Here is a 27,412-nt window from a genome sequence, read left to right on the forward strand (position 1 = left end):
CCGAATTGAGCAAGGACTCAGATGACATGCGGGAGGACGGCCACACTCCATCCCCAGATGGCAGATCCACCGTAATGCAGGAGTCCCAGCACCAGCGTCACTCAACCCTCCACAGGAGGCCTCAGTATGCAGGCACATAGCACGTGGAAGCAGGAGAGGGTCCATCACTCTTCGGTGGCCTGAAATCCGCTATGCTTAATCTGCAGCGCCTGCAAAAAAATTACGACAATGCATAGGCAGATGCAGGCACACAATGCCAACATGGGGGGGCTGCATCGGCAGTTGGAGTGCCTTAATTCAAACATTTCCAAGCTGCATGAGGGACAGATCACAGCTGCCGAGAACACCAGGGAACTAACCAATGCAGTGAAGAAACTCTGCACAGAGATAAGGCATGACAGAGTCAGCCACTGCAGGCATGAAAGGCGATTCACGGGTATGTTTAGTGGATTCTGTAGATCGGTCAATCGCCTCGCAACATCTACGGCCCTCATCTCCCGGCGTGCTGTGGCCGCACAGGTGGAGGCAGCGCACAGCAGTCGGGATGTAGCCCAGGGACTGGTCCAGATAACAAATGTTCTGGATACTATGCTGGGTAACCGCTCTGCTACACCCAGTAAACTTGGACTAGGGGAGACTGAGGACTCATCTAGCCTCAGCAGCGTTGAAGTGCCCACGACAGATCCTAGGCATCGCAGTGCCAGGCACAGCACTGCCACTGAGGCAGATACCAGAGGTGCCGGCGAGGCCACTGCGCACTCGAGTGGCTTGCGTGGCCGTAAAAAGTGACTTTAATGGCCACAGGGGACTTTCGGCATTTTTTGTTTTACAGTGAACTATGAATAAATAGTGAGACACTGTTAATGGTTATTTTATGACACATGTTAATTTTTTTTTGCTAGTGACACTTATGTTACCTGACATTAAGGTAATAAAGGTACTAACTACTAGAACAATTGTCAGTGAAGTTGTGTTGTTATTACTTACATCTGAAATGGTTGTGCATGATGTCTGCACGCCTTTGCCTGCCCTCTGCTGCACTGGTCCTGTCTGCTGGCTGTAGGGGCGGTATGGGATCATCATCCTCATCTGAGTCTGGATCAGATATTTCCACAGGTATGCCCCTGGTGGTAGCTATATTTTGCAGGATCGCACATGTGGCCACTATTCTACAGGCCGTTTCCGGGCTGTACTGCAGTGCCCCTCCACTTTTGTGGATGCACCGGAAGCGACGTTTCAGCAGGCCAAAGGTGCGCTCAACCACATTGCAGGTTGCCCTGTGTGCTGAATTGTATCTCCGTTCTGCTGGTGTTGTAGGATTTAGGTAGGGCGTCATCATGTAGGTGCGCACTGCATAGGGACTGTCTCCTGGAAGGAACAGAGGGTATAATGAGTAAGTGAGCCATCTGACGTCACAACGCCATCAATGCACCAGTGTACAGAGGGACAATACCTAGTAGATATCCTTCACCAAACTCCCCAGCTAGCAGTCTTGTGTGAATCCCGCTGTGGCAAAATATGTACGAATCATGTGTGCTCCCTTAGTACCTGGCCACGAGATCAGTTATGATGTAGGAGGCATTGCATATCACCTGTATATTCATGGAATGTTGGTATTTACGGTTTCAGTACACATACTCTGTGGCCGATGGTGGACAGATTGTAACATGTGTCCCATCTATGGCACATAGGACGTGGGGGAACTGTGCTATCTGGTAGAAATCTATTTTAGTCTGCTGTATTTCCTGTGGGGTGTGGGGGAATCTGATGTACTGGTGTATCCTACTCAGCATGGCGTTGATTAATGCATTGAAAAATCTAGAGAGGGCACTCTGTGATACTCCTCCAGCTGCTGCTATGACCCCTTGATAGCTCCCTGAGGCAAGTAGGTGCAGGGAGCATAATATCTGCACATGGGGGGGTATGCTATTTGTCCTATGTGTTGTGCGCTGCAGTATGGGTTGTAGCTCAGCTATCAGGTCAAGTACCATGGCTGAGTTCAACCTGTACTTATCATATATCTCCTCCTCAGTCTGGTCAAAAAGGGTAATGCGCACTCTGAAAATGGGCTCCTGTCTCTCCTCAAACCTGCCAAGATCCTCCTTCTCATCGCCATGACGTAGAGTGCAGCCATTGTGGAAAAGAGTCCGAGGCATTCTGGGCCTCTTTATATAGGTTGCACCTGGTTACCACCTGATTTCACTCTGTGGTAATTTGCATGTGCAAAAGGCCATTCTGCTATTATGCATCGAATTGTGACATGGTTTTGCGTGTCGCATTTTGCGTCTCAATTTCTGACGTGAAATACCGACTCGCAATTTGCGAAATGCTAATAGCGATTCGGTATTTCATGTCGCAAATTGCGAGACGCAAAATGTGACACGCAAAACCATGTCGCTTCGCAAAAAATCGCTAATATTGCGATTTCTTATTTTTGGCCTGCGAATGCCTTTCATGCATCGCAGGCCACGTTTTTGCATTTGCAAACGGCCAAATTCTGCAATTCGCACCGTTTGCAAATGCAAAATCGTTTGATACATCTGGCCCTTAGTCACATTGCTTCTAATATTTACAACACACCACATTTATGTATTAAAAATACAGTCTTGGATTTAATGCTGAAATCGGTACATCTCATCAAAAGGGACCATATGTCTGAAGGAAGATACCAGTCTAGGGAGTAAGGATATTCCTGGCCAAGGAAAAGTGTCAAATCCATCCCAATTAGTACATTATTTTGATAGTATTATTGCACCTATGATCCAAGTCTACAAAATGGATGCTAGAAGTTTTGGCAATCTGGATTTACTGTAATCTCAAATATATCTTGATATTGCAGAAGCGTTTGTTAAATTATCTGCCCAGCTGTCATTGAGCTGTGGTGATATTTGAAATGAAATCAAGTGGAAATTGTTCAGACTTAAATATCAAGATCTCTAAGTGTAGGGCATCAGGTGTGTGTTAATGCATGGATACCCACAAAAATCATCAAGTCTGTTTTTTACTATTAGTTTGCTTGGTGACTCCGAGATTAAACCTTCTTGTGAGTTTGGTCAATACCAAAGAATGTATAGGAGACCAGGGAATGGAGAAATTCACCAAATCACTGAGCAATTAGGGTTGAGCACACCTCACAGAAATTGGGACCACGAGTCAATTGTCACCGCAAGCCCATTTCTTTCATAGAGTATCTAGTTCTTTGATGACCCAGAAAAAATGTGCTGATGAACACAATGTTCTATTCTCCCTGTCTCTGTTTTACTCGTCTGCATTTCATGTCTTTCCTTATGCAGGTAATTGTCTCCTTAGTAGTTCAGGGGATTTTTTTCCACGAAAAATCTTCAATAAGTCAGACGCAGACCGTGCTATTTTCAAATTGAGCCGAAACCTGAGCATCCATGTTATATGTGATTAAAAATATTGAGTTTGTAATTAGATTTAATAAGCAAAAGATCTAAGTATCCGATTAAGCAGATCAAAAATAAATAAAATGCGTGGATAAGAATATAAATTAACTCCAATAAATAGAAATCCAGTGTAGTAAATGCTCGTGTGGTCTAGAATATAAAAAAGAAACATAATTTAGAATAACAATCATAGAAATTAGTTAATTTTAAAAACTTGCAACCATTGAAACTCTTTTAACCCCTTCCCCGCCACGGACGTAATGGTTACGTCCATGGCAGCGCCCGTGTGGCGCCATGGACGTAACCATTACGTCCTGAATGCTTCCCTCGGGAGAAGCGCTAGCGCTCCTCCCGAGGGACGCCCCCCCACCCCCCCAGGTCAGGGCTGACCGGGGAATCCCTTCCCCTTCCACCCCCGACCCCCCCCACCCCCCCTGTGACGTCAGCGCGCGAGCGCGCGCTGATTGGTCACAGGGGCCTCCCTAGTCGCGCTGGAAGCTCTGCTTCCAGCGCGATTGAAAAAGAAATGCAAAAGCATTTCTTTTTCAATCACTTGGGAGGCCCGGAGGGGCTTCAAAGGGAAGGAAAAGTATTTCCTTCCCTTTGAAGTCCCTCCGAGGGTTTCAAAAGCCGGATTGCTTGCAATCCGGCTTTTGAAACCCCACTAGACACCAGGGATTTTTTTTTTTTTCATTGAAATTGACCAAAGGGAGCGACCCCTTGGGCAAGGGTCGCTCCCAGGGGGGGCATTTTTTTGAAAAGGCCTTTTCTGCCCCCCCTGGGGGCAGATCGGCCTTACTTTTTTGGTGGGGAGCGACCCCTTAGGCAAGGGTCGCTCCCCTTGGGGGAAAATTATATTTTGGCCATTTCTGCCTCCCTTGGGGGCAGATTGGCCTATTTTGATGAGGCCAATCTGCCCCCAAGGGGGGTAGAAACCACTAGACACCAGGGAGTTTTTTCTTTGCGTGAATTTCACGCAAAGGGAGCGACCCCTTAGGCAAGGGTCGCTCCCTGGGGGGGAGGGCAATTTATTTTAGGCCATTTCTGCCCCCGCTGGGGGCAGATCGGCCTATTATTAGGCCGATCTGCCCCCAGGGGGGGAAGAAACCTCTAGGCGCCAGGGCAATTTTTTTTTTTGTGTTTTTTTTTTTTGTTCTTTCTTTTTTTTAGAGATGGGGAGCGACCCATCAGGCAAGGGTCGCTCCCCTGGGGGGCAAATTGTATTTAGACCATTTCTGCCCCCCTGGGGGCAGATTGGCCGATTTTAGGTCAATCTGCCCCCAAGGGGGCAGAAACCACTAGGCACCGGGGATTTGTTTTTTGGCGCCAATGTCACGCAGGGGGAGCGACCCCGTAGGCAAGGGTCGCTCCCGGTGGGGGGGCAAATTTATTTTAGGCCATTTCTGCCCCCCCGGGGGACAGATCGGCCTATTATTAGGCCGAACTGCCCCCGGGGGGGGGGCAGAACACTCTAGGCGCCAGGGCAATTTTTTTTTTGTGTGTTTTTTTGTTGTTGTTTCTTTTTTTAGAGATGGGGAGCGACCCATCAGGCAAGGGTCGCTCCCCTGGGGGAGCAAATTGTATTTAGACCATTTCTGCCCCCCTGGGGGCAGATTGGCCAATTTTAGGTCAATCTGCCCCCAAGGGGGCAGAAACCACTAGGCACCGGGGATTTGTTTTTTGGTGCCAATGTCACGCAGGGGGAGCGACCCCGTAGGCAAGGGTCGCTCCCGGCGGGGGAGGGTGGGGGTTGGGGGGGCAAATTTATTTTAGGCCATTTCTGCCCCCCCCCTGGGGCCGGCTGAGCTACAGGCCAAACACCACAGGTAGGCACCTTGCAAAAAACACCTCTGTTTTCTGTGAAAAAATATGTTGTGTCCACGTTGTGTTTTAGGCCATTTCCTTTTGTGGGCGCTAGGCCTACCCACAGAAGTGATGTACCATTTTTATCGAGAGACTTAGGGGAACGCTGGGTGGAAGGAAATTTGTGGCTCCTCTCAGATTCCAGAACTTTCTGTCACCGAAATGAGAGGAAAAAGTGTTTTTTGGGCCAAATTTTGATGTTTGCAAAGGATTCTGGGTAACATAACCTGGTCTGAGCCCCGCAAGTCACCCCATCTTGGATTCCCCTGGGTTTCTAGTTTTCAAAAATGCACTGGTTTGCTAGGTTTCCTCAGGTGTCGGCTGAGCTACAGGCCAAAATCCACAGGTAGGCACTGCTTTTTATAAAAAAATGTGATGTGTCCACGTTGTGTTTTGGGCCCTTTCCTTTCGTGGGCGCTAGTCCTACCCACACAAGTGATGTATCATTTTTATCGGGAGACTTGGGGGAACGCTGGGTAGAAGGAAATTTGTGGCTCCTCTCAGATTCCAGAACTTTCTGCCACAGAAATGTGAGTAACATGTGTATTTTTAGCCAAATTTTGAGGTTTGCAAAGGATTCTGGGTAACAGAACCTGGTCCGAGCCCCGCAAGTCACCCCTCCTTGGATTCCCCTAGGTCTCTAGTTTTCAGAAATGCACAGGTTTGGTAGGTTTCCCTAGGTGCCGGCTGAGCTAAAGGCCAAAATCTACAGGTAGGCACTTCGCAAAAAACACCTCTGTTTTTTTCCAAAATTTAGGATGTGTCCACGTTGCGCTTTGGGGTGTTTCCTGTCGCCGGCGCTAGGCCTACCCACGCAAGTGAGGTATCATTTTTATCGGGAGACTTGGGGGAACGCTGGGTGGAAGGAAATTTGTAGCTCCTCTCAGATTCCAGAACTTTCTGCCACAGAAATGTGAGTAACATGTGTATTTTTAGCCAAATTTTGAGGTTTGCAAAGGATTCTGGGTAACAGAACCTGTTCCGAGCCACACAAGTCACCCCTCCTTGGATTCCCCTAGGTCTCTAGTTTTCAGAAATGCATAGGTTTGGTAGGTTTCCCTAGGTGGCGGCTGAGCTAGAGGCCAAAATCTACAGGTAGTCACTTTGCTAAAAACAGCTCTGTTTTCTGTGATATGTCCACGTTGTGTTTTGGGGCATATCCTGTCGCGGGCGCTAGGCCTACCCACACAAGTGAGGTATCATTTTTATCGGGAGACGTGGGGGAACGCTGGGTGGAAGGAAATTTGTGGCTCCTCTCAGATTCCAGAACTTTCTGCCACAGAAATTTGAGGAACATGTGTTTTTTTAGCCAAATTTTGAGGTTTGCAAAGGATTCTGGGTAACAGAACCTGGTCCGAGCCCCGCAAGTCACCCCTCCTTGGATCCCCCTAGGTCTCTAGTTTTCAGAAATGCATAGGTTTGGTAGGTTTCCCTAGGTGGCGGCTGAGCTAGAGGCCAAAATCTACAGGTAGTCACTTTGCTAAAAACAGCTCTGTTTTCTGTGATATGTCCACGTTGTGTTTTGGGGCATATCTTGTCGCGGGCGCTAGGCCTACCCACACAAGTGAGGTATCATTTTTATCGGGAGACGTGGGGGAACGCTAGGTGGAAGGAAATTTGTGGCTCCTCTCAGATTCCAGAACTTTCTGCCACAGAAATGTGAGTAACATGTGTATTTTTAGCCAAATTTTGAGGTTTGCAAAGGATTCTGGGTAACAGAACCTGGTCCGAGCCCCGCAAGTCACCCCTCCTTGGATTCCCCTAGGTCTCTAGTTTTCAGAAATGCACAGGTTTGGTAGCTTTCCCTAGGTGCCGGCTGAGCTAGAGGCCAAAATCTACAGGTAGGCACTTCGCAAAAAACACCTCTGTTTTTTTCCAAAATTTAGGATGTGTCCACGTTGCGCTTTGGGGTGTTTCCTGTCGCCGGCGCTAGGCCTACCCACGCAAGTGAGGTATCATTTTTATCGGGAGACTTGGGGGAACGCTGGGTGGAAGGAAATTTGTAGCTTCTCTCAGATTCCAGAACTTTCTGCCACAGAAATGTGAGGGACATGTGTTTTTTTAGCCACATTTTGAGGTTTGCAAAGGATTCTGGGTAACAGAACCTGGTCCGAGCCCCGCAAGTCACCCCTCCTTGGATTCCCCTAGGTCTCTAGTTTTCAGAAATGCACAGGTTTGGTAGGTTTCCCTAGGTGGCGGCTGAGCTAGAGGCCAAAATCTACAGGTAGTCACTTTGCTAAAAACAGCTCTGTTTTCTGTGATGTGTCCAGGTTGTGTTTTGGGGCATATCCTGTCGCCGGCGCTAGGCCTACCCACGCAAGTGAGGTATCATTTTTATCGGGAGACTTGGGGGAACGCTGGGTGGAAGGAAATTTGTAGCTCCTCTCAGATTCCAGAACTTTCTGCCACAGAAATGTGAGGGACATGTGTTTTTTTAGCCAAATTTTGAGGTTTGCAAAGGATTCTGGGTAACAGAACCTGGTCCGAGCCCCGCAAGTCACCCCTCCTTGGATTCCCCTAGGTCTCTAGTTGTCAGAAATGCACAGGTTTGGTAGGTTTCCCTAGGTGGTGGCTGAGCTAGAGGCCAAAATCTACAGGTAGTCACTTTGCTAAAAACAGCTCTGTTTTCTGTGATATGTCCACGTTGTGTTTTGGGGCATATCCTGTCGCGGGGGCTAGGCCTACCCACACAAGTGAGGTATCATTTTTATCAGGAGACGTGGGGGAACGCTGGGTGGAAGGAAATTTGTGGCTCCTCTCAGATTCCAGAACTTTCTGCCACAGAAATGTGAGGAACATGTGTTTTTTTAGCCAAATTTTGAGGTTTGCAAAGGATTCTGGGTAACAGAACCTGGTCCGAGCCACACAAGTCACCCCTCCTTGGATTCCCCTAGGTCTCTAGTTTTCAGAAATGCATAGGTTTGGTAGGTTTCCCTAGGTGGCGGCTGAGCTAGAGGCCAAAATCTACAGGTAGTCACTTTGCTAAAAACAGCTCTGTTTTCTGTGATATGTCCACGTTGTGTTTTGGGGCATATCCTGTCGCGGGCGCTAGGCCTACCCACACAAGTGAGGTATCATTTTTATCGGGAGACGTGGGGGAACGCTAGGTGGAAGGAAATTTGTGGCTCCTCTCAGATTCCAGAACTTTCTGCCAGAGAAATTTGAGGAACATGTGTTTTTTTAGCCAAATTTTGAGGTTTGCAAAGGATTCTGGGTAACAGAACCTGGTCCGAGCCCCGCAAGTCACCCCTCCTTGGATCCCCCTAGGTCTCTAGTTTTCAGAAATGCACAGGTTTGGTAGGTTTCCCTAGGTGGCGGCTGAGCTAGAGGCCAAAATCTACAGGTAGTCACTTTGCTAAAAACAGCTCTGTTTTCTGTGATATGTCCACGTTGTGTTTTGGGGCATATCCTGTCGCGGGCGCTAGGCCTACCCACACAAGTGAGGTATCATTTTTATCGGGAGACGTGGGGGAACGCTAGGTGGAAGGAAATTTGTGGCTCCTCTCAGATTCCAGAACTTTCTGCCACAGAAATGTGAGGAACATGTGTTTTTTTAGCCAAATTTTGAGGTTTGCAAAGGATTCTGGGTAACCGAACCTGGTCCGAGCCACACAAGTCACCCCTCCTTGGATTCCCCTAGGTCTCTAGTTTTCAGAAATGCACAGGTTTGGTAGGTTTCCCTAGGTGGCGGCTGAGCTAGAGGCCAAAATCTACAGGTAGTCACTTTGCTAAAAACAGCTCTGTTTTCTGTGATGTGTACAGGTTGTGTTTTGGGGCATATCCTGTCGCGGGCGCTAGGCCTACCCACACAAGTGAGGTATCATTTTTATCGGGAGACGTGGGGGAATGCTGGGTGGAAGGAAATTTGTCGCTCCTCTCAGATTCCAGAACTTTCTGCCACAGAAACGTGAGGAACATGTGTTTTTTTAGCCAAATTTTGAGGTTTGCAAAGGATTCTGGGTAACAGAACCTGGTCCGAGCCACACAAGTCACCCCTCCTTGGATTCCCCTAGGTCTCTAGTTTTCAGAAATGCACAGGTTTGGTAGGTTTCCCTAGGTGGCGGCTGAGCTAGAGGCCAAAATCTACAGGCAGTCACTTTGCTAAAAACAGCTCTGTTTTCTGTGATGTGTCCACGTTGTGTTTTGGGGCATATCCTGTCGCGGGCGCTAGGCCTACCCAAACAAGTGAGGTATCATTTTTATCGGGAGACTTGGGGGAACATAGAATGGCAAAACAAGTGTTATTGTCCCTTGTCTTTCTCTACATTTATTCCTTCCAATATTAAGGGGTGTGTGTAAAAAAGACATCTATTTGAGAAATTCCATGTAATTCACGTGCTACTATGGTCACCCCGGAATTCAGAGATGTGCAAATAACCACTGCTCCTCAACACCTTATCTTGTGCCCTTTTTGGAAATGCAAAGGTTTTCTTGATAGCTATTTTTTACTCCTTATATTTCAGCAAATGAATTACTGTATACCCGGTATAGAATGAAAACGCACTGCAGGGTGCAGCTCATTTATTGGCTCTGGGTTCCTCGGGTTCTTGATGAACCTACAAACCCTATATATCCCCGCAACCAGAGGAGTCCCGCAGACGTAACGGTATATTGCTTTCGATAATCTGACATTGCAGGGAAAAGTTACAGAGTAAAAAGTAGAGAAAAATTGATGTTTTTTTCACCTCAATTTCAATATTTTTCTTTTTCAGCTGTTATTTTCTGTAGGAAACCCTTGTAGGATCTACACAAATGACCCCTTGCTGAATTCAGAATTTTGTCTACTTTTCAGAAATGTTTAGGTTTCTGGGATCCAGCATTGGTTTCATGACCATTCCTGTCACTGACTGGAAGGAGGCTGAAAGCACAAAAAATTGCACAAATGGGGTATGCCCCAGTAAAATGCCAAAATTGTGTTGAAAAATTGGGTTTTCGGATTCAAGTCTGCCTGTTCCTGAAAGCTGGGAAGCTGCTGAGTTTAGCACCGCAAACCCTTTGTTGATGCCATTTTTAGGGGAAAAACCACAAGCCTTCTTCTGCAGCCACTTTTTCCAATTTTTTTGAAAAAAACAAAATTTTCCCTGTATTTTGGCCAATTTCTTGGCCTCTTTCAGGGGAACCCACAAAGTCTGGGTACCTCCAGAATCCCTAGGATGTTGGAAAAAAAGGACGCAAATTTGGCTTGGTTAGCTTATGTGGACAAAAAGTTATGCGGGCCTAAGCGCGAACTGCCCCAAATAGGCAAAAAAAGGCCTGGCACAGGAGGGGAAAAGGCCTGGCAGCGAAGTGGTTAAATGAAGGGAATGTTCCTTTCTGAGGTGGCGGTGTATTTGGATATCCATTTGTTGAGAAACACCGCAGTGTCCTACGAAACCTGGTCCATTCGAAACAAATACACAAAATAAATTCAAAATGAATAGAAATTACTTCGCAATGGTTAACGCTGATTCAGGCACATTTTGGTGATGTCTGTGGTCGTGTCTCTCACGATCAGGTAGTCCTGGGTTTGAATTGTCTTTTGGTTTGTTACACGTGGCAGACCTAGTGAATGAGTTGAATTACACTTCACGACTCCCTTCTCCTGTCTGTGAAACAAAGCAATTCACTGAGCGGTATGAATTTGGTGTTCAGTCCCAGGCTCTGTTTGTTGAAGAATGTCAACCATGTTTCACACGTGGAAATAGTTTAATTCTTATAGCCTTTTGCTTATGCAACAAAAGTTATTCTTAACATATGTACCCTTTTTAGAACCTGCTCATTGTTCAGAGATTATGATTCCGAAAGTAAATAGGTTGTGAGCTATGAATTACCAGTCCCCATACAAGGAATGGATTGCAATTGTGGCTGTTTATTTCTGATGTTGTGATTTTAGGAAGGGAACATATTTGCATATTTTGCCCTGATCTCCTCTCGATGCCTGCTGCGGGATTCTGTTTCTGGTTAAGGTGCACATCGCTCATGTTTTACGTTGCATATGGCAGCCCACACAGTACTATGTCATTCTTTTTCATAACATTGTGTGTAAATCACCCTCCAGATTACAAAGGGCAGATAATTGACCTGGTCCATGATCAGTTGCCAGATGTTATGATCTCAGAAGAAGATAAAAAGAAGAATCTTGAGCTGTTAGAGGAAGCCAAGAAAGTCAGCGAGCGATTCTTGACCCGGAGAGGGAGAAGATCAAGATGCGGCCAGTCCGAGTCTCCTACAGGTATTCTTAACTCCGCTCTTCGATGCTTAAAGTATTGAACTAGTGTGTTACCTGATTAGAAAACAGCGGTGCAAGGAGCATAGTAAACAGTCAAAAGAATGTGGCATTCATGAAGTAGAATTACTTTGCAACAATACTTCTCAGAGAGGGGGGCATCAGATAGAACGAAGAATGACGCAAGGATTTTAAAGAAGTGAATTAACATATTTATAGGTTATGATAGGTTGATTAAACTTTAGGAGTGACATGCGAGATCCTTGTATCATAGAAGAACCCTCCAGTCATAGAGCTGTCATGATCCACCACACTTCAGTGGGAGAGGGCAATAATGGCATTTCTCACCTGAAGAAATACCGCAAAATGCTAGAGTAAGTGATTCCTGGGGAACATCCTTTGTTCAACGGTGACATTTGCAGCTGTAATATACACTTTATTGAGAGAAGCCTGTAACTATAACTCCTATTTAAAAAGAGAGGCAGAAAACATTTGAGGTGGCTGGACGTGGGTGTGAGGCCTATAGTAACACTGGGACTTATCTGATCTGCCTAAAATGCACCCATGTTCTGTAACAGCATGCGGAAATGTATACAAGAGAAATGTTGTCAACAAAAATAATGACTCAAAAATGTAGGCTTCAAAAAATAGAGAGTGCAATAATGTTGGCATACAACATTAAAGTTTATCTAATTCAGCAGCCTGGCTCTTGCCTTCAAAATTATAAACCGTGGTACTGAAATCGGTGGGAATTGAGTTTGCTTCTATCGATTCATTTTTAACCTGTAAATGCTTTTATAAGCTTATACTTTGTATTGTTTGTTTTTAAGTCTTCATTACTGAGTTTTAATTTTCGTAGTCTCTGTTTTTAATGGCAGTTATTTTCTCATGAAACCATGTGCGGCTGAATAAACAAAGTTTGAAAGAGAGTTTGTATCCAACTTCAGCTTAGCCATTTGCATTAAAGGTGATGTGAATAATCGCAATTCCAGTTTCAATTATTTGAATACGGTATATAACAAAACAATATACATAAGCAGAGTGTACATAGGGTGTGTGTAATCGTCCTATTATGATAATACTCACCATATCTGAAGAAGCTGCACGATATAATAAACTGGGCAGCAGTATATTGCAAATCAAATTTTGTTTAGAAGTGAAACAAAGAATTGAATTAAGGAATGCAGGTAATTGGATCATCTCTGCTGCAGCAGTTAAAAATTAGAAGCTATAGACACAAAATTAAAGACTTACATTTCTCTTCATACTGTAGGACTTTCTCCAACACTGAGTCCCAAAGGTTCACCTGTACCATCTCGACACAATTCACTTACAGTTCCTTCTTCACCAGGTAAGGCAGGAGTGATACCTCACCTGTGTTATCTAAAAAAGTGATAGCTTATCCAGAATGTACTCGCTATCTAAATTACATCATAAAATTGATTTAACAAGTAGATCCAACTAAGGTGACATTTATAAAATTCATGGAGGATTTATAACACTGGTCTTGAAAAAATCTGCTAAACGTTATTGTCATGTGTTGATTGTTGGCAGTGGCTGGCCTGCTGTTGCTGTCTGGAAACACATAGCGGTCTACATAAGACACAATGGTTGGTGCAATTGGTACTACTGCTGAATGCAGAGGGTACAGACCACCAGCCTGAACAAGTGTAGTAGTAGTGTTTCAACAACAAAAAATTAACTGATTGTCGAGATTGCGTGTCATCCTTTCTAAGACATGCTGACAAATTGCAAGTCTGTTGTAACCCAGCTAATAAGTCTGACTGAGAAGTTCTAGGTTTTGTATTGTCCTACTTTTCCATGTTAAATTCTTTTTAAAGAATGGCTTTTTGACAAAAAAGTACAATATATTTTTTTGGACGACTCTACTTTCAACTTTTCTTGCTTAACTCTCCACTGCCACATGTCCTCTCTTTGCCATATTTGTCTATCCCCCTTGCATTGCTTAGGTCTTGCACTTCCTTACCTACTATTCCCCTTTCTTTCCCTCCTGCCATCCCTAAGCAGCCGTCTTCTCGTGGGACTTTAGGGTTTGTCTTTTTTTTACTGGAATCTTTATATTTTCATGAGTTTGATTTTTTCAGGTTTTTTATTCCCCAAATTAGAGCTATGTTAGTCATTGTTTATCAGCAAGTCTCCAAATTTGAAAACAGAGTAATATAATCTGCCTTTCACCATGTGTTTTGAGATAATAAATTGCTTACTGCTTTGCCTTTTACAAAGTTAGCATTTCATAGTATTTCTCCATCTGCTCAGGCAAGTTGACTTTAATTGCTGTGCATGCTACATTTAATTAGCATCTAATCTGAATTGTACTTTCTTGTTTTGGGAAACTATGAACCACATTGTGCATATGCGACAGAGTTGGTAGTCACACACCCAATAGAATGAATTAATGACGAATACGTGTACAGTGCTAACATGACCTCAAGAACATTTCTGGTGCCAAGGTGTTGACAGACAAAACTAGAACTGTAACCACTTGCACAGAAAAAGCACAAATGAACCGTAGACATTTTCAAAACAGAGGTGATTAGATATTATCTTGATGAAGATTGGCAGACTATTCCAAGCTGGAGCTGCACGAACGAACGAACAGCTTCTATATTTGGCTTTTCTAACGCAGGACAGCAGATGAACGTTGGAGGAAGGCGACCAGAAATCATGAAAGGAGAGGTATTTGAAGAAATGTGAGCTGAGAAAAGCAGGTCCATAATTTGAGGGAGATTTTTGTCAAAGAACTTTAAAGAGGACACGAAAACATGCTTGGGATGCAAAGCCAATGAAGATAATCTATCTATCTATCTATCTATCTATCTATCTATCTATCTATCTATCTATCTATCTATCTATCTATCTAGCTATCCTTATGTTAGAATTGTCAGCAATAGCATCAGTATAGTTATGACTGAGTCAGAGATTTCACAGAAAATACTTTATTTCATAATAATTTTGGCACTGTTTGATAAATCTACGTAAAATTTTTCAAAGCGAAAGTTCATCCACTATGGCCATCCATTGTAAATTTAATGGAGATCCATCAAGCAGGGGCCAAGAGAAAGGGAGGGACCCCAAAAGTGTCATTACCAATACAGAAATGAATGGCTGGATAGGATTACACCAATTTTGTCATGACGTTAGGACTTCACTCGAGGAAGTATCTTTTTTGGTTTGGATAAATCCATTCAGTTCAAGAAACAAGCATTTACAGTGGTGCTCTGGTTGGGCACCAGAACTTAAAGAATTCAAATAATACCTAGTCAGACATTTCGAATCCACATATCAAGCAAAGGATCAACAGATCTGAAAGAATCTGATTGGGTGCCACTACATTGAAATTTAATGTTGTGGCAGCCAAACAGGACTCAGAAGCGACTTGGTCCCTGAGAGGGTACATAGGGGGGCCGGTTGAGCACACCCTAACACCAAGGCATCCTGTGTTTAAAATAAAAATAAAAATGTGATTTTCTCATTGGATTAGTGGATCCTGGAACAATTCTCGAATCCTAGCAGACCCTCCAGTGTGGATATGAGGATCATCCAACTTTCTGAGGATCATTTGAGGATCCAGCACCGACCATGGAATCTTGCACAGGCCCACAGCACAAGGGTATCAATGCTTTCCCTGGATCCCCTGATCCCACTTTGGATCCATGGATCCAAAAAGTATTTTTAAAAAGAATGGTCTGCTGTGGGCATTATTATAACACCTTAACATTTTTTTTTTTAACCGCAGATAGTCACCTAAAACACCCCATTTAAAGTCCAGATATGGTTACAAATAAAAACAAAACAACACAATTGGTCTGATCAGATCTTCAAACCCGCTTTGTCCTACTTTTTGTCTCACAGAACTCTCTGCATGATCCTCCCTATGTCTTAGAGTATCTTGCCATACATACCATTGCACGCCTTCTCATGTTCATTAAATTGGATTATAGAAAACCGTGATCTGGGCCTTCACAAATATGTACTTTATAAATTCTGCCTGTTGAAAACATGTCTCACCATGTTCGGAACACCAAGCATCTTCAAAGTATTTAGTCGTAGTGTTAAGGATAGTAAATCTATAATTACCTTTGTACTTTTTTCCTGATGATATAGTGAGCTTTTTTATTCTGGTACACAACCAGTTGCAGGCATGGTCGACTGGATGGGAGTTGCGCCCAAAGAATAAGACAGTGAGGTACCAGGCCATCTGCAATCAGGACAGCCAAACACCCACATCATTGCCTTGCCATAGTTCAGCTTGAGATGATTAGAGTTCCTCCAGATAGCATCTTCCTTGAGACAAGCTTTAAAAGAAGTCTGCAGCTGGTCAAAAGGTGTTATCAGTAAAAGTAAAGAAAGGAAAGCCGTGGTTTCTAATGAGATGAGCAAGAGAAGTCATATGTATGTTGAATTGGAGGGCTCTAGGAAGATCCCTACAGTTGCCCCTTGTGACAGGTAGGAATTTGGAATAAAAAGAGAGAGATGAACAGCTTGTTCTCATCCAAGAAGGATTATAACAAAAGCAGGGCACTGCCCCTCACTAATCTAGTTCAGTAGAATGGAGTGCGAGTCTGTATTGAACGCAATAGACAGGTCTAGAAGAAGGAGGATCCTACATCCTCCAGCATCTAATATAATATGCAAGTCATCAGTAGCAGCCACCAAACTGACTCGTTCTGTGGCCTTTTGGAAAACCAGCCTAAAGGGGATGAAGAATCAGGCTTACTTCCAGAAATGAAAAACAATGATACTTCATAATGTATTAGATGATTCTGGCAGTAAAAGTGATATGGGCCAGTAGTTAGCAAGATGGATCAAAGCTAGGCTTCTTTAGTAAGAAAGAGACAATGGACTTCTTTTAAGCTGTAAATCTAATGTGCACACTGAGTTGAAGATTTTAGAACGCAGACAGTGGAGTTGTGATTAAATTTGCCAAGATAAAATAGTTCTTGCTGGGTAGGGTTCAAGAGCAGAGCCTGATGTGCTTAAATGAAGTTTATCTTTCACTAATCGGCAGAGTTAAAACAATGCCAAAAAATGGTAAAGTGTCGGAGCAGCGAAAAAATAGCAAAGCAAGGAGGACAGCTGGTGGTAGGAAAAGAAGCACATATCAGGTCGGTGTTTGATCAGAAGAAATTAGAATGATTTGCACAGATTTGCTTAAATGCAGAAATGCAAGAGGCACCAAGTAGTAGGGAGGAAGGTTCAGCAACACTTTGAGAAGCTTCCTTAGTGGAGTTGGAAGCAATTACAATGCGGTTTAAAAAGTAAGATGAGTGATCTTTTGCAATATCCGAGTTTACATTCCTAGGAATTACATATGCTAGTCTGTCAGAAGGTTAACAGAACTCCTCTACCTACCTTCAGAATTCAACCAAGCAGGAATTCCCCCACTCAGATTCTTAGTGTACCGGGGTGCAGAAGCTGATGCAGGGGTGGATGCTTGCGAAGTGGAGCAACATAATTGCTGACAAGACCCAAGAATTGAACCGTGTATTTGTCAATGCTCCAAATGAATTCCTGAATCCATTGGGGATGCTACTGGATTCAACAGACTGGCAGGCATGACTCAGACAGTTACAGCCATCGGAAGAGCTGGAGTGTCAATTACCACTGCCATAAATTATTGAAACCCAATGCTTAAACAGCAGTAGACTGTGAGCTCATGTAACAGATGCTAAAAGACTAAAAGAGAACATGGATGTGGGAATACATTAACTGGTAGGCATAAATATAGTGGGAAAGATGGGAAGGCCCAGGGGGGCAAAGCTGAGGCTCCCAGCTAATTCTCAATACTTGCCCCTGTTTGCGGACAGACTGAGCAGAAAGTACACTGACATGTGATACATCAGCAACTTGATGCCACAAGACATTGAATAAAAAAAAACTGCTCAATGCATAAATCAAATATAGAACAACAGTTAGGCTAAACACTCAATATTTAGTGTCCATGCTTATGGAAATTACCAATGAGAGAGGTGAAAATTTACATTTCAAAATAAAGGAGGCAAAACATTTGGAGAAATCTGTGGTGGTCATTTGTAGCAACCTGCAATCATGTTATGAGGAAGAATTCCATAAACCCAAATAAACCAAGAAAATGATCCATGAAACAGCCTACGAGTAATTAGCTGGCCGTACAACCAGTGTATATTGAAATAGTTCCTGCTGGAAGGGTGAGAGCAGGAGCTTAGACATAGAGTTTCAGTCCATTTGTCTGTTATTTTCAGGAAACAGAGTGAGCAATACACAAATCTGGCCATCCTGGTGGAAATGTGCATCCTGAGAAGGAGGAGATCCGGGAACACTTCCTCGTACTAATAAAGGAAAGGTTGAAGGAACACCATATTCTGATCAATTCTTAGAGGTCCAGGAAAACCCTTCATAAGAATGAAGCAACATGGGCCCTTTTTTAAGAGGAAAAGGCCCTACAAATTCCCTTCAAAAGGAATGTACCTGAGTCAGGAACCAGGAGATGTGATGATCACATTACTCTGGGAGAACACAGAAGGGTTCTCACAAACCCCAGCCCTTATCTGGTCACAATGGGAACTTAAAAAACAGATTTAGGTAGACCATTGAAACAGGCAAATGACAAACTCACCACAAGGTACTTGGTACTTATAGGGGCTAGGCAATCTCAGGAGAGCAACACGTTTCTTTCTAGCATGGGGTTTAACTCTCTTTGTAACTGTTACCAATATCTAAATCTCTCTAAAACTAAGGCCTACGTAACCAGATGCAACAAATCAGATACGTCTGAATAGTGTCAGCCCATTAAAAGTATCACTACAATGTAGGGTAAGAGGGAAACCTCGCAGAATGCGCCATTCTTCCCTCTGTGTGCGTCATTCTCGGCTCTCAAATCTTGCTACCCATTTGTGATATCAAGTATCGGGCATGTATCACAAGATGCCACACAAAGTAGGGTCGCGTTCAGGCTGGCTTGGCACAGATGGAAGTGTTCTGTCTATACTGTGCACATGAATCAATGAAGAAAACCCGTTTTAATGGAAGAAAATGTCACTTTGTGTAGCAATGTGTCAGTTTGCAGATATTCACAAGAGGGAACCTAACGTCTCTTACTTAGGAATGTAATACTGCATCTACAATAAGCTAGATGCTGCACCTGGTTTAGTAACTAGAAGGACTAAACATTAATTCAAACGGTATTTCTAATTCTAGGTTTCGATACATCTTCAGTCAACTTTCCCGGTCCTCCATCTCCATCTCAGGTAAGAAAAGTACACTTTTTATATTATGTGATAGTAGTCCTAGCAGTATTTGAATTCACAAACAAGGAGGAACTTCAATATTCTCTGTTGACATGGATACGTCCCGCATGATGAATGCCGCTGAAAATGATATTGCATTCTTAAATGCTACATTCGCTGTTTCAAAGGCAAACAAAATAATTACCATGTGGTAGAATAAAATGTTTAGAATGCTAACATTTTAGAAGAGGAAACTGCGAGATTCAAAAAAATAATCGGGAGAACGTATTTCCCCCATTGACATCTATTGAAGCAGAAGCAATTTCAGGTAACAAACAGCCAAAATACAGCCTTATTTTGCTTTAAAAATCGGGATTCTCCCACCTGACTCGGGTCTGTTGGCATGTGTGAAGAAATGTTTTTCTTTCCAAAAATAGGTTTGTGATTATTAGGTAGAAGGTGTAGTGTCAAGGGTTATCGGAGCCTCGCACTGTGAGTGTCCCAGTGGGGTGGTGGTTTGAGGAGTTTCCTCTCTGAGCGTCCTGCCCCTGTTGTAGTCGGGCATGGTGATGACAAGGTAACAAGGTAGAAATAAATGGGCGCCGGTTCTAGGTGGCATCAGCCATAAACACAAGTAGAGTGTCTGTGTGGTTTACTGGTGGGGCCAGTGACATTACAGAAGGTTCATAACAAGTGTTGTCATGCTCACAGTGAATTGGAAGAACTGGCCTACAATCTCTTCCAAAGTATTTTTGTTATTTCTGTACTAAGCGGGCCGTGCCTTTGCCTGTCAGGGTGTAGGAAATATTCTCCTCTCCACCTAGTTTAACAAGCATTGGCAAAGTCAATGGGGTTTAGCAATCTCAGAGCTACTGGCGTTGTCAATGTCAGTGTCTTTTAGCCATGTGCTATTGAGTGGAGTGGATGTATGTGGTGTGGATTGGAATTAAGTGGGTTGGATTGGAATTGTTTGTTGTGGAATCGTGTGGCATGAAATTGTATGATGGCGAGTGGAGTTATGTGTAGTGGAATTATGAGGCATGGCGTGCAGTGGAAATAAGTGGATAGTAATTATGTTGTTTTGAGTGTACTGAAATAATGTGGAGTGGTATTATGTGTCATGGTGTGTAATTATGTGGAGTGGTATTGTGTGTCATGGAGTGGAATGTAGTGGCGTGGAATTATGTGGAGTGGTGATGAATTTTGTTGCATGATGTATGTTGTGAATTGGATATATGTGGTGGTTAGTGGTATTTTATTGTGGATTGGAACTTTGTGGAGTTGAATTGTGTGGCATGGCATTGTGTGGCATTGAGTGAAAGTATGTTGAGTGGATTATGTAGCATTGTCTGGAGTGTATTTATGTGGCAGAGTGGATTTATGTGAGGTGTGTTTATGTAGTATTGTGTAGTGTGTAATTAGGTGGTGTTAAAATGTATGGTGCTGAGTGGTATTTTGTGGAGTGTAAGTAAGTTGCATTGTGTGGATTTGTGTGGCACTGAATTGTGTGGTGGGGATTTGTGTAGCTGAATTATGTGGAGTCGAATGCTTGTTGTCTGTCTACTGTAGTGCTGAGGTAGGAACCTTCTTGGGAGGTGAAACAATGTTGTTTCTTTCTGTCTTCTCCCATCCCCCCACAAAACTGGCTAGAACAGTGTGAATGGCATCCAGCAGCTGTTTCTGCATCCCCTGCTAGAGCGTTGGAGCGTTCAAGTCTTGAGATGACTCCAGTTTCAGATAGTTTTAGATTTATGTCCGCTTTGAAGTGTTAATGTGTAAGTCATTATTTTAAACTTGAATAACACACAGTGTAAGATAGACTGCTACACAATGCTCAAAAAGATAAAATGTTGCTTTTAAACAGGGCCAGCCTTCACCTTGGGTGAGCTGGGCCCATGCCCAGGACTGTGATGGTCAGGGGGGTGCACAGTCCTGTCTGTGTATAGGCCACTCAGCAATCGCTCTCTGATCTGCTTTTGGTATACTACCATTTAATCATTTTTCCAGTTGCTTGCGTCCTGCTTGTAAAACAATCTCCTCACTCCACTCCCCCCTTTTATAATCCTGCTCCCACTATGTTCCTAACCTTCCATTTAGTGCTGGTGTCAAAGAAGTTCATGGAAGGTGAGTAAGAGACAGAGAGATGTGTGCTCAGAGCAGGCCTGTGACTGGTGGAACAGCCAGTGACTGACCTCTGAATACAAAAGAGTCACCTACGAAGCCCACCAGCAACAGGGGACAGGCAGGAGAGAGCAGCATAATGCCAGGAAGGCAGAGAAGGTCTTGGATATCAGATAAATCTCCATCCCTCCCCACCAACTCTGCTTGTCTTTTTACTCCTAGGTAAAAGGCACAAATGGGGTAAGTGGGGGGGTAGAACTTAGACCCAGGGTCAGGTCATAGCTCAAAAATTGCTTGATGCTCATTGTGGGCATGTATTGCATTCTGTATTTTCTCTTTGGAGTGTGGTACTTGCAGTTTTGTTTCCACTTCTAAGTACAGCATACTAAGTTGTGAAATGCAAATCAAAATACGTATTTACTAAGTTAACGGAAGCTATGAAAATATTTTATTCAAAAGGTATAGGGGGTCCAAAGCTGGGTTTTTTCTGGGACGCTAACTGTGTAAAGGCCACCCCTGCTTCCAAAATTTAGTTTTTAGTAATACCCAGACTGCACATGATGCACTTTTTGTTATGTAGGTGTCCTTTAAAAGCAAGCTTTTCACAGCTCAGTTGGTAACTCTCTTGGGGCCAGATGTAGCAAAGGGTTTTACCCATTCTGTGTCTACGGGAAAAAGTGTTCATACATATGGCCCTGGGTTCCTTCCATTTGTGGCAAAGTCCACATAAAACTGATTATGGCTTTTTAAAACCTTTTTACGGCATATACTTGTTGGCAGTCTAAGCTCACCACCGCATGCTTCTGCAGTTGGGGACCAGGAACTTCACCTATGTGACCTTTTGTTACTCGGAAAGCCTACTGCTGTTTTTGAAATTAAAATGCAAACCGCATATGCGAAGTAAGTTGGATATCCGTACAGTACGTTGCAACAATGATATTCTTGAGTTGGTGTACGCAGAGCTTTGCCTCTAATGAGGAGAGTGGCTGTGATTTACAGAAACTTTGCTCTTTGTCAGAATTAACCAGTGTATCACTGCACAGAATCTCCATGCTGGCATAGGCTTACTGTATGATGGAGACGCTGGAGTCCTTGTTACACTCGCCATGCCTGGCATACCTTGCTTTGTTAGTATAGTGATAACATTAAAACCCTCTGGCGACCTTGGGCTATCTGTCTCCTTTGCACAAGCTACCGCCTGTGGCTTGGTAGCTTATGTAAACAAGCGCCTGCATCTGATGCATTGTTACTCCTTTGTGAAGAGTGGTGGATGCTGTTCTGCCCAAAGCAAAGCAATCCCTCCAAAGGTAAAGCAATTTTGGTGAACACAACATTTTTGTTTAAACGTATATGCCTATCTAAACATACACCCATTGCAGCACAACCACATTGTTTGATATACACACAACAGACTGGGTCCTATAAGAAGCACTGACCTACTTATGGCTGCAGACGAAATGGTCAGCCGTATTACAAGTTCCATAGGACATAATGGACTCGTAATACGGCTGGTGGTAAATCCGTCACTTTTCCGTCACTTTTGGGACGGATTAACACCTCCTCCAAAGTTAGAATAACCCCCAATGTCTTTACCTGCAGTTGTTAAGAGGAGATCCAACAGTGCTCTATCATTGTGTGTAAGGTCCAGTGTGGTAGGTGAGATCCTTGGTCCAAGCTCTATCAATGGAAAGTTTAAGAGGATGGGAAGACCAAATATAGAGGCTAGTTGATTCTGGATTGAGGACCAATAGGTGCTCAGGAGGCCGCACTCAAAGAACATATTTTCATATGAAGCATGAGCTAGTTCTCAGTTCCAGCAATTATCTTTTTCCCTTACATTCAACTTGTATAATCTGGAGGAAGACCAGTGTAGGAGGTTCATTGTGAAAAATCTGGATTATATTAAAGAGGGGGGGATTTTGCAGCAGGTAGAGCCATATTTCATTTAGCCAGTCATCTTCTGACTTATGGGCAATGGAAGCAGGGTAAAGTGTTTGGACCATTTTAAAAGTAAAATTGATGACTGAGGGAATGATAAGGTTTTATACGTTTTAGAAGCTATGTGGCCAGAGGAGTGCCATGTTTTTCAAATGCTGTAAGATGGATGCGTCTTTGGTGTAAGAAAGTTTAGATAATGTTACTTTGAGTTTAAAAAAACGATAAAAGTCCACGTTGGGGAGATTGTGTCTATTTGCGAGATTATAAAAAGAACAAAGTTCTTTATTGCTATTGTATAGATCACATATTAGGTTGATGCCTTTAGAGGCCCAAGAGTGGGCCAACAACGAAGTAGCGTCCGATTTTATTTTGGAGTTGTGCCAAAGCGATGCCAACTTAGGGTTGTGGATGGAGGCTGTCATATGGTAATCAAGGAGTTTTAGTGCACCCACAGTGCCTGAAAGAATTTGTTGGGAGTGTGGTAGTTTGCATTCCAACATAGTGATAAAGGAAGTGAAACTAAAAGGGGAGCATAGCGTATGTTCAATATCTAACCATCGGGGATCGGTGGGGTACGATAATAGCCAAAGGCCTACTGCGCAGCTAAAAAGGCGAATTGACAGAGATTCCAGTTTGGCAAATTGCAACCTCCTCAGGATGGTTATATCTAAGAGCCCTGTAGGAGATCCTAGCCCTTTTGCCATTCCATAGGAAGTTTGACATCAGTTTGTCTTTCTTATGGGAGTAGGAAGGGGAGAATCACATAGGTAGCATGGAGAATACAAAGTTTACAATGGATGTAATCATCATCTTTAATGTTTAGAGTCTGCTCCACCATGACATATGTTTTGGGGACCAAGAAGTAATTAGATTTTTAACTTTACTGATGGTTTTAGTCTCGTATGGTATCAGCTAAATCATTGGTAAACCAAATCCCCATGTTTTGGTTCCCATTTAAGACCAGAGTCCCCAAGATGTGCAGCAAAACAAACTGACTTAAGAGGAAACACCTCCGTTTTGTTCTTGTTTAAGGTATAGCCAAAGGCCCAGGGAAAAGTTGTGTAGCATGTCGGTGATCGATGGAATCGTATTTTCAGTATCCTCAGAAACAATGTGAATATTGTCCACATTATCTGCGACTTTGATGTAGAGAGAAGTGTTTATTAGTGTAAGTAATGAGTTCATGGCAAGAAGAAAGAGGAGGGGGGTGACAAGAAGAAAGAGAGGGGAGAGGACATCCCTGCCTAGTGTTTTGGTGAAGGTCAAATGAGGTAGACAATTCCCCATTTATCCTAATTTGCACTTTGGGGTTGGCGTAAAGAGCCATGGTTGTGTTAATAAACGAGTCGCCAAAATTGTGGGCATCAAGCACTGCGTGGAAGAAGGGCCAGGATACTTTATCGAAAGCTTTTTCGCCTCAAGTGCCGTCGCTGCTGCAGGCACGGTAGACTGTCTTGTCTTCTCTGTCATTTGACAGAAGGTGCGAATATTGCCTCTTGCAAGGCTACCTTTGATGAAAACCATTTGGTATTTGTGGATTAGTCTTGGGCTGAATGATTCTAATCTTTTTGCTAATATTTTCACAAATATTTTGACTTCCATGTTTAATAGTGAGATGGGGTGAATTTTTTTTGAGTCTGAGTGGTCCTTTGTCTCTTTGGGGACTACAACAATTGTTGCTTCCGAAGCAGGCCAGAGACTTTGCCTTGTATCGCAAAGTGGTCTAAGTCATTCTTCATCAATGATGGCATTTTGGAGTGTCTTGTAAAAGATGATGGGTCAGCCATCTGGGCCCGGAACCTTCCTGGAGCGGATTGAGCTGAGAACTATACAGGTTAGTGTAGAAATCTTTAAAGACTTTAAGGATTTTATGGGTTTTACATTTCTGAGAGCCGTCTGATGCCTTAATATGAGTAATATTATTGAAGTTGCTTCTGAGTTTGAGGGTGGCCGCTAGGGCTTTACCAGCTCTGTTAAGGAGTAGGAGCCGTTTTTTAATTTTGAGCATGAACACAAAGATAAACACCTTATTTACAGTGGAGTTGGAGTTGTATTTCAGTTGTTTAATTTCATTTAACTTTTTTTTATTTTTGAAGTGTCTAAATGCCGACTATTTTTCTTTAATTTCAATGCCTAACTTTTGCAAGACATCTTTAAGTTCATGGTTCCTGTTGGACTTACTTTTAATGATTTGACATCTCATGGTGCATTTAAACTTGTCCCATAGACCCATGGGGGAAGAGACCGGATGTGAGTTTCCATTGAAGATGAAATCTATCTCTTTATCTAGGTCTTCTCTGTCTTCTTCCTTGTCTAGGAGTTCGGTGTTTAAATGACAAATTAGATTTTTCCTTCTGCTAGAGGTGTTCAAGCGGGTCACTGAAATTGCGGCACAATCTGAGAAAAGAATAGGATGAATTTGGCATTGTAGGTGGATTGCAGGAGAGAAGCATCTACCAAGAGGTAGTCAATACAGGAGAAGCTTAAGTGTGGAGGGGAAAAGAAAGCATAATCATTGCTTGTTGGGTTGTGGAGTCTCCAGACGTCAAGAAGGCTATATCTATTGCATAATTTGAACATTTGTTTGTGGGATTTAGGTATTGTAAAATTAAAAGCAGGATGGTGGTCCAAAATAGGATCCATTGGGAGACTGGTACCGCCTACCAGTATAATTTTAGAGTGCTGTGAAATATCAGCAAGCTTCCTATTGATGGCACGCCAAAATGGCGGCTGATCAGCGTTGGGGGCATATATGTTCATTATGTATAGGTCCTGTTCACCATTATTTAGTCTGGTAAGCAGCCATCTACCACCGATGTCATGTTCTATAGCGATTACAGATAACCCTGAGTTTTTAGAGATAAGAGTAAGTACCCCACTCTTTTTTTACATGCTTCTTAACATGTTACGTCCATAACCCAGCCTTTTCTCATTGTTAAAGCTTTGTTGACGGCTATCTTAGTTTTATGAAGGAAGACTATGGTGGTCATTCTGACCCTGGCGGTCTTTGACCGCCAGGGCGGAGGACCGCGGGAGCACCGCCGACAGGCCGGCGGTGCTCCAATGGGGATTCCGACCGCGGCGGTAAAGCCGCGGTCGGACCGGCACCACTGGCGGGGTCCCGCCAGTGTACCGCGGCCCCATTGAATCCTCCGCGGCGGCGCAGCTTGCTGCACCGCCGCGGGGATTCCGACCCCCCCTACCGCCATCCAGATCCCGGCGGTCGGACCGCCGAGATCCGGATGGCGGTAGGGGGGGGTCGCGGGGCCCCTGGGGGCCCCTGCAGTGCCCATGCCACTGGCATGGGCATTGCAGGGGCCCCCGTAAGAGGGCCCCTACATGTATTTCACTGTCTGCTGCGCAGACAGTGAAATACGCGACGGGTGCAACTGCACCCGTCGCACAGCTTCCACTCCGCCGGCTCGATTCCGAGCCGGCTTCATCGTGGAAGCCTCTTTCCCGCTGGGCTGGCTGGCGGTCTGAAGGCGACCGCCCGCCAGCCCAGCGGGAAAGTCAGAATTACCGCCGCGGTCTTTCGACCGCGGAACGGTAACCTGACGGCGGGACTTTGGCGGGCGGACTCCGCCGCCCGCCAAGGTCAGAATGAGGGCCTATATCTCCTGATAGGCCTTTGCAGCAAACTAGAATTTTGGTCCTTTTCACCGAGAGATTCAGCCCTTTGGTGTTCAGTGAGATAAAGTTCAGAGAAAACATTGGTATCTGTAAAACGTGATTGGGAGAGGGTCTGGTCTAGAAGGCCTGATAAAGGCCAATGATAGTTAATGAGGCCAGATCGCTGGTACAAAGATCCCACTGCAAGAGAATGAAGTGGCACATGGGGAAGGACAGAACGGGTGTGGGGACAAACAACATTGTAAACTTGCGTGAGTTTGGTGGTCCTCAGAGCTAAAGTTGGGCCCCATCCCACCAAGGGGAGTCTCTAAGAGACGATGTGCTTTGCAAAAAAGATAGTGGAGAGTGGCATGACGGTTAATCCAGCACTGAGCCCAACGAGTAGAACACATGTGCGACAAAAGGTTTCTGAAGGTATGTTGTTAAAAGGAGTGTGTATGTCTGCATGAACAACCATGAACAGCAGAAAACAATATGTAAGTGATGGACCAACCACCATGAGGTATATAAGGGAATACGTCTTATAGCTTGTAGCGTAGATCTAATGTGTATGGGGAGTGCATAGTAAGTTGTCGCAGGCAGTTTGGCAGGGTGTGTGAATGGTTAAGTCCAATATGGACCCATCATAGATTAGCCATCATGAAAACAATAATCCAAACCATTGCATCCGCTATATAAGTACTAATGCAGTCAACAACCATTAATAGGTGAAGCAGAGGGACTAATAGCATTTGGAACAAGTGAATAAAGTCTTAGTACAGGACATTGTCAGAATCAAAAACTTTTAATAAAGAGTACATGATCAGGTCTCTAAGAAGTAGTGTGGCAGAGGTATCTCATGTAAGGTACAAATTTTAGTAGTCAGTGATTGGGTAACAGTCGCCATGGGAAACAGTAGATCTCTGGCATAAATGGCTAGGAGGCATACATTTGGCATGAATAGACACCAACAGTAGGGATTTAAAAAAAAAAACATATTTCAAAGCAGAAAGGATGTGCTGCAGACTTTGCAGATGTGG

The 27,412-nt window shown here is 44.0% G+C and overlaps 1 protein-coding gene across 1 annotated transcript in view; it reads left to right on the forward strand.

Moving 5' to 3' along the window:
- Positions 1-27,412, forward strand: part of IRAG1 (inositol 1,4,5-triphosphate receptor associated 1) — a 547,704-nt gene that overhangs the window by 263,521 nt on the left and 256,771 nt on the right. The window contains exons 5-7 of the mRNA XM_069223615.1: positions 11,308-11,481; positions 12,749-12,826; positions 18,673-18,722. Coding sequence (XP_069079716.1) covers positions 11,308-11,481; positions 12,749-12,826; positions 18,673-18,722 — 302 coding nt within the window. The remainder of the gene's footprint in view (positions 1-11,307; positions 11,482-12,748; positions 12,827-18,672; positions 18,723-27,412) is intronic.

The sequence above is a fragment of the Pleurodeles waltl genome, chromosome 3_1, assembly GCF_031143425.1.
Source record: "Pleurodeles waltl isolate 20211129_DDA chromosome 3_1, aPleWal1.hap1.20221129, whole genome shotgun sequence".
In the NCBI taxonomy this organism is placed as follows: Eukaryota; Metazoa; Chordata; class Amphibia; order Caudata; family Salamandridae; genus Pleurodeles; species Pleurodeles waltl.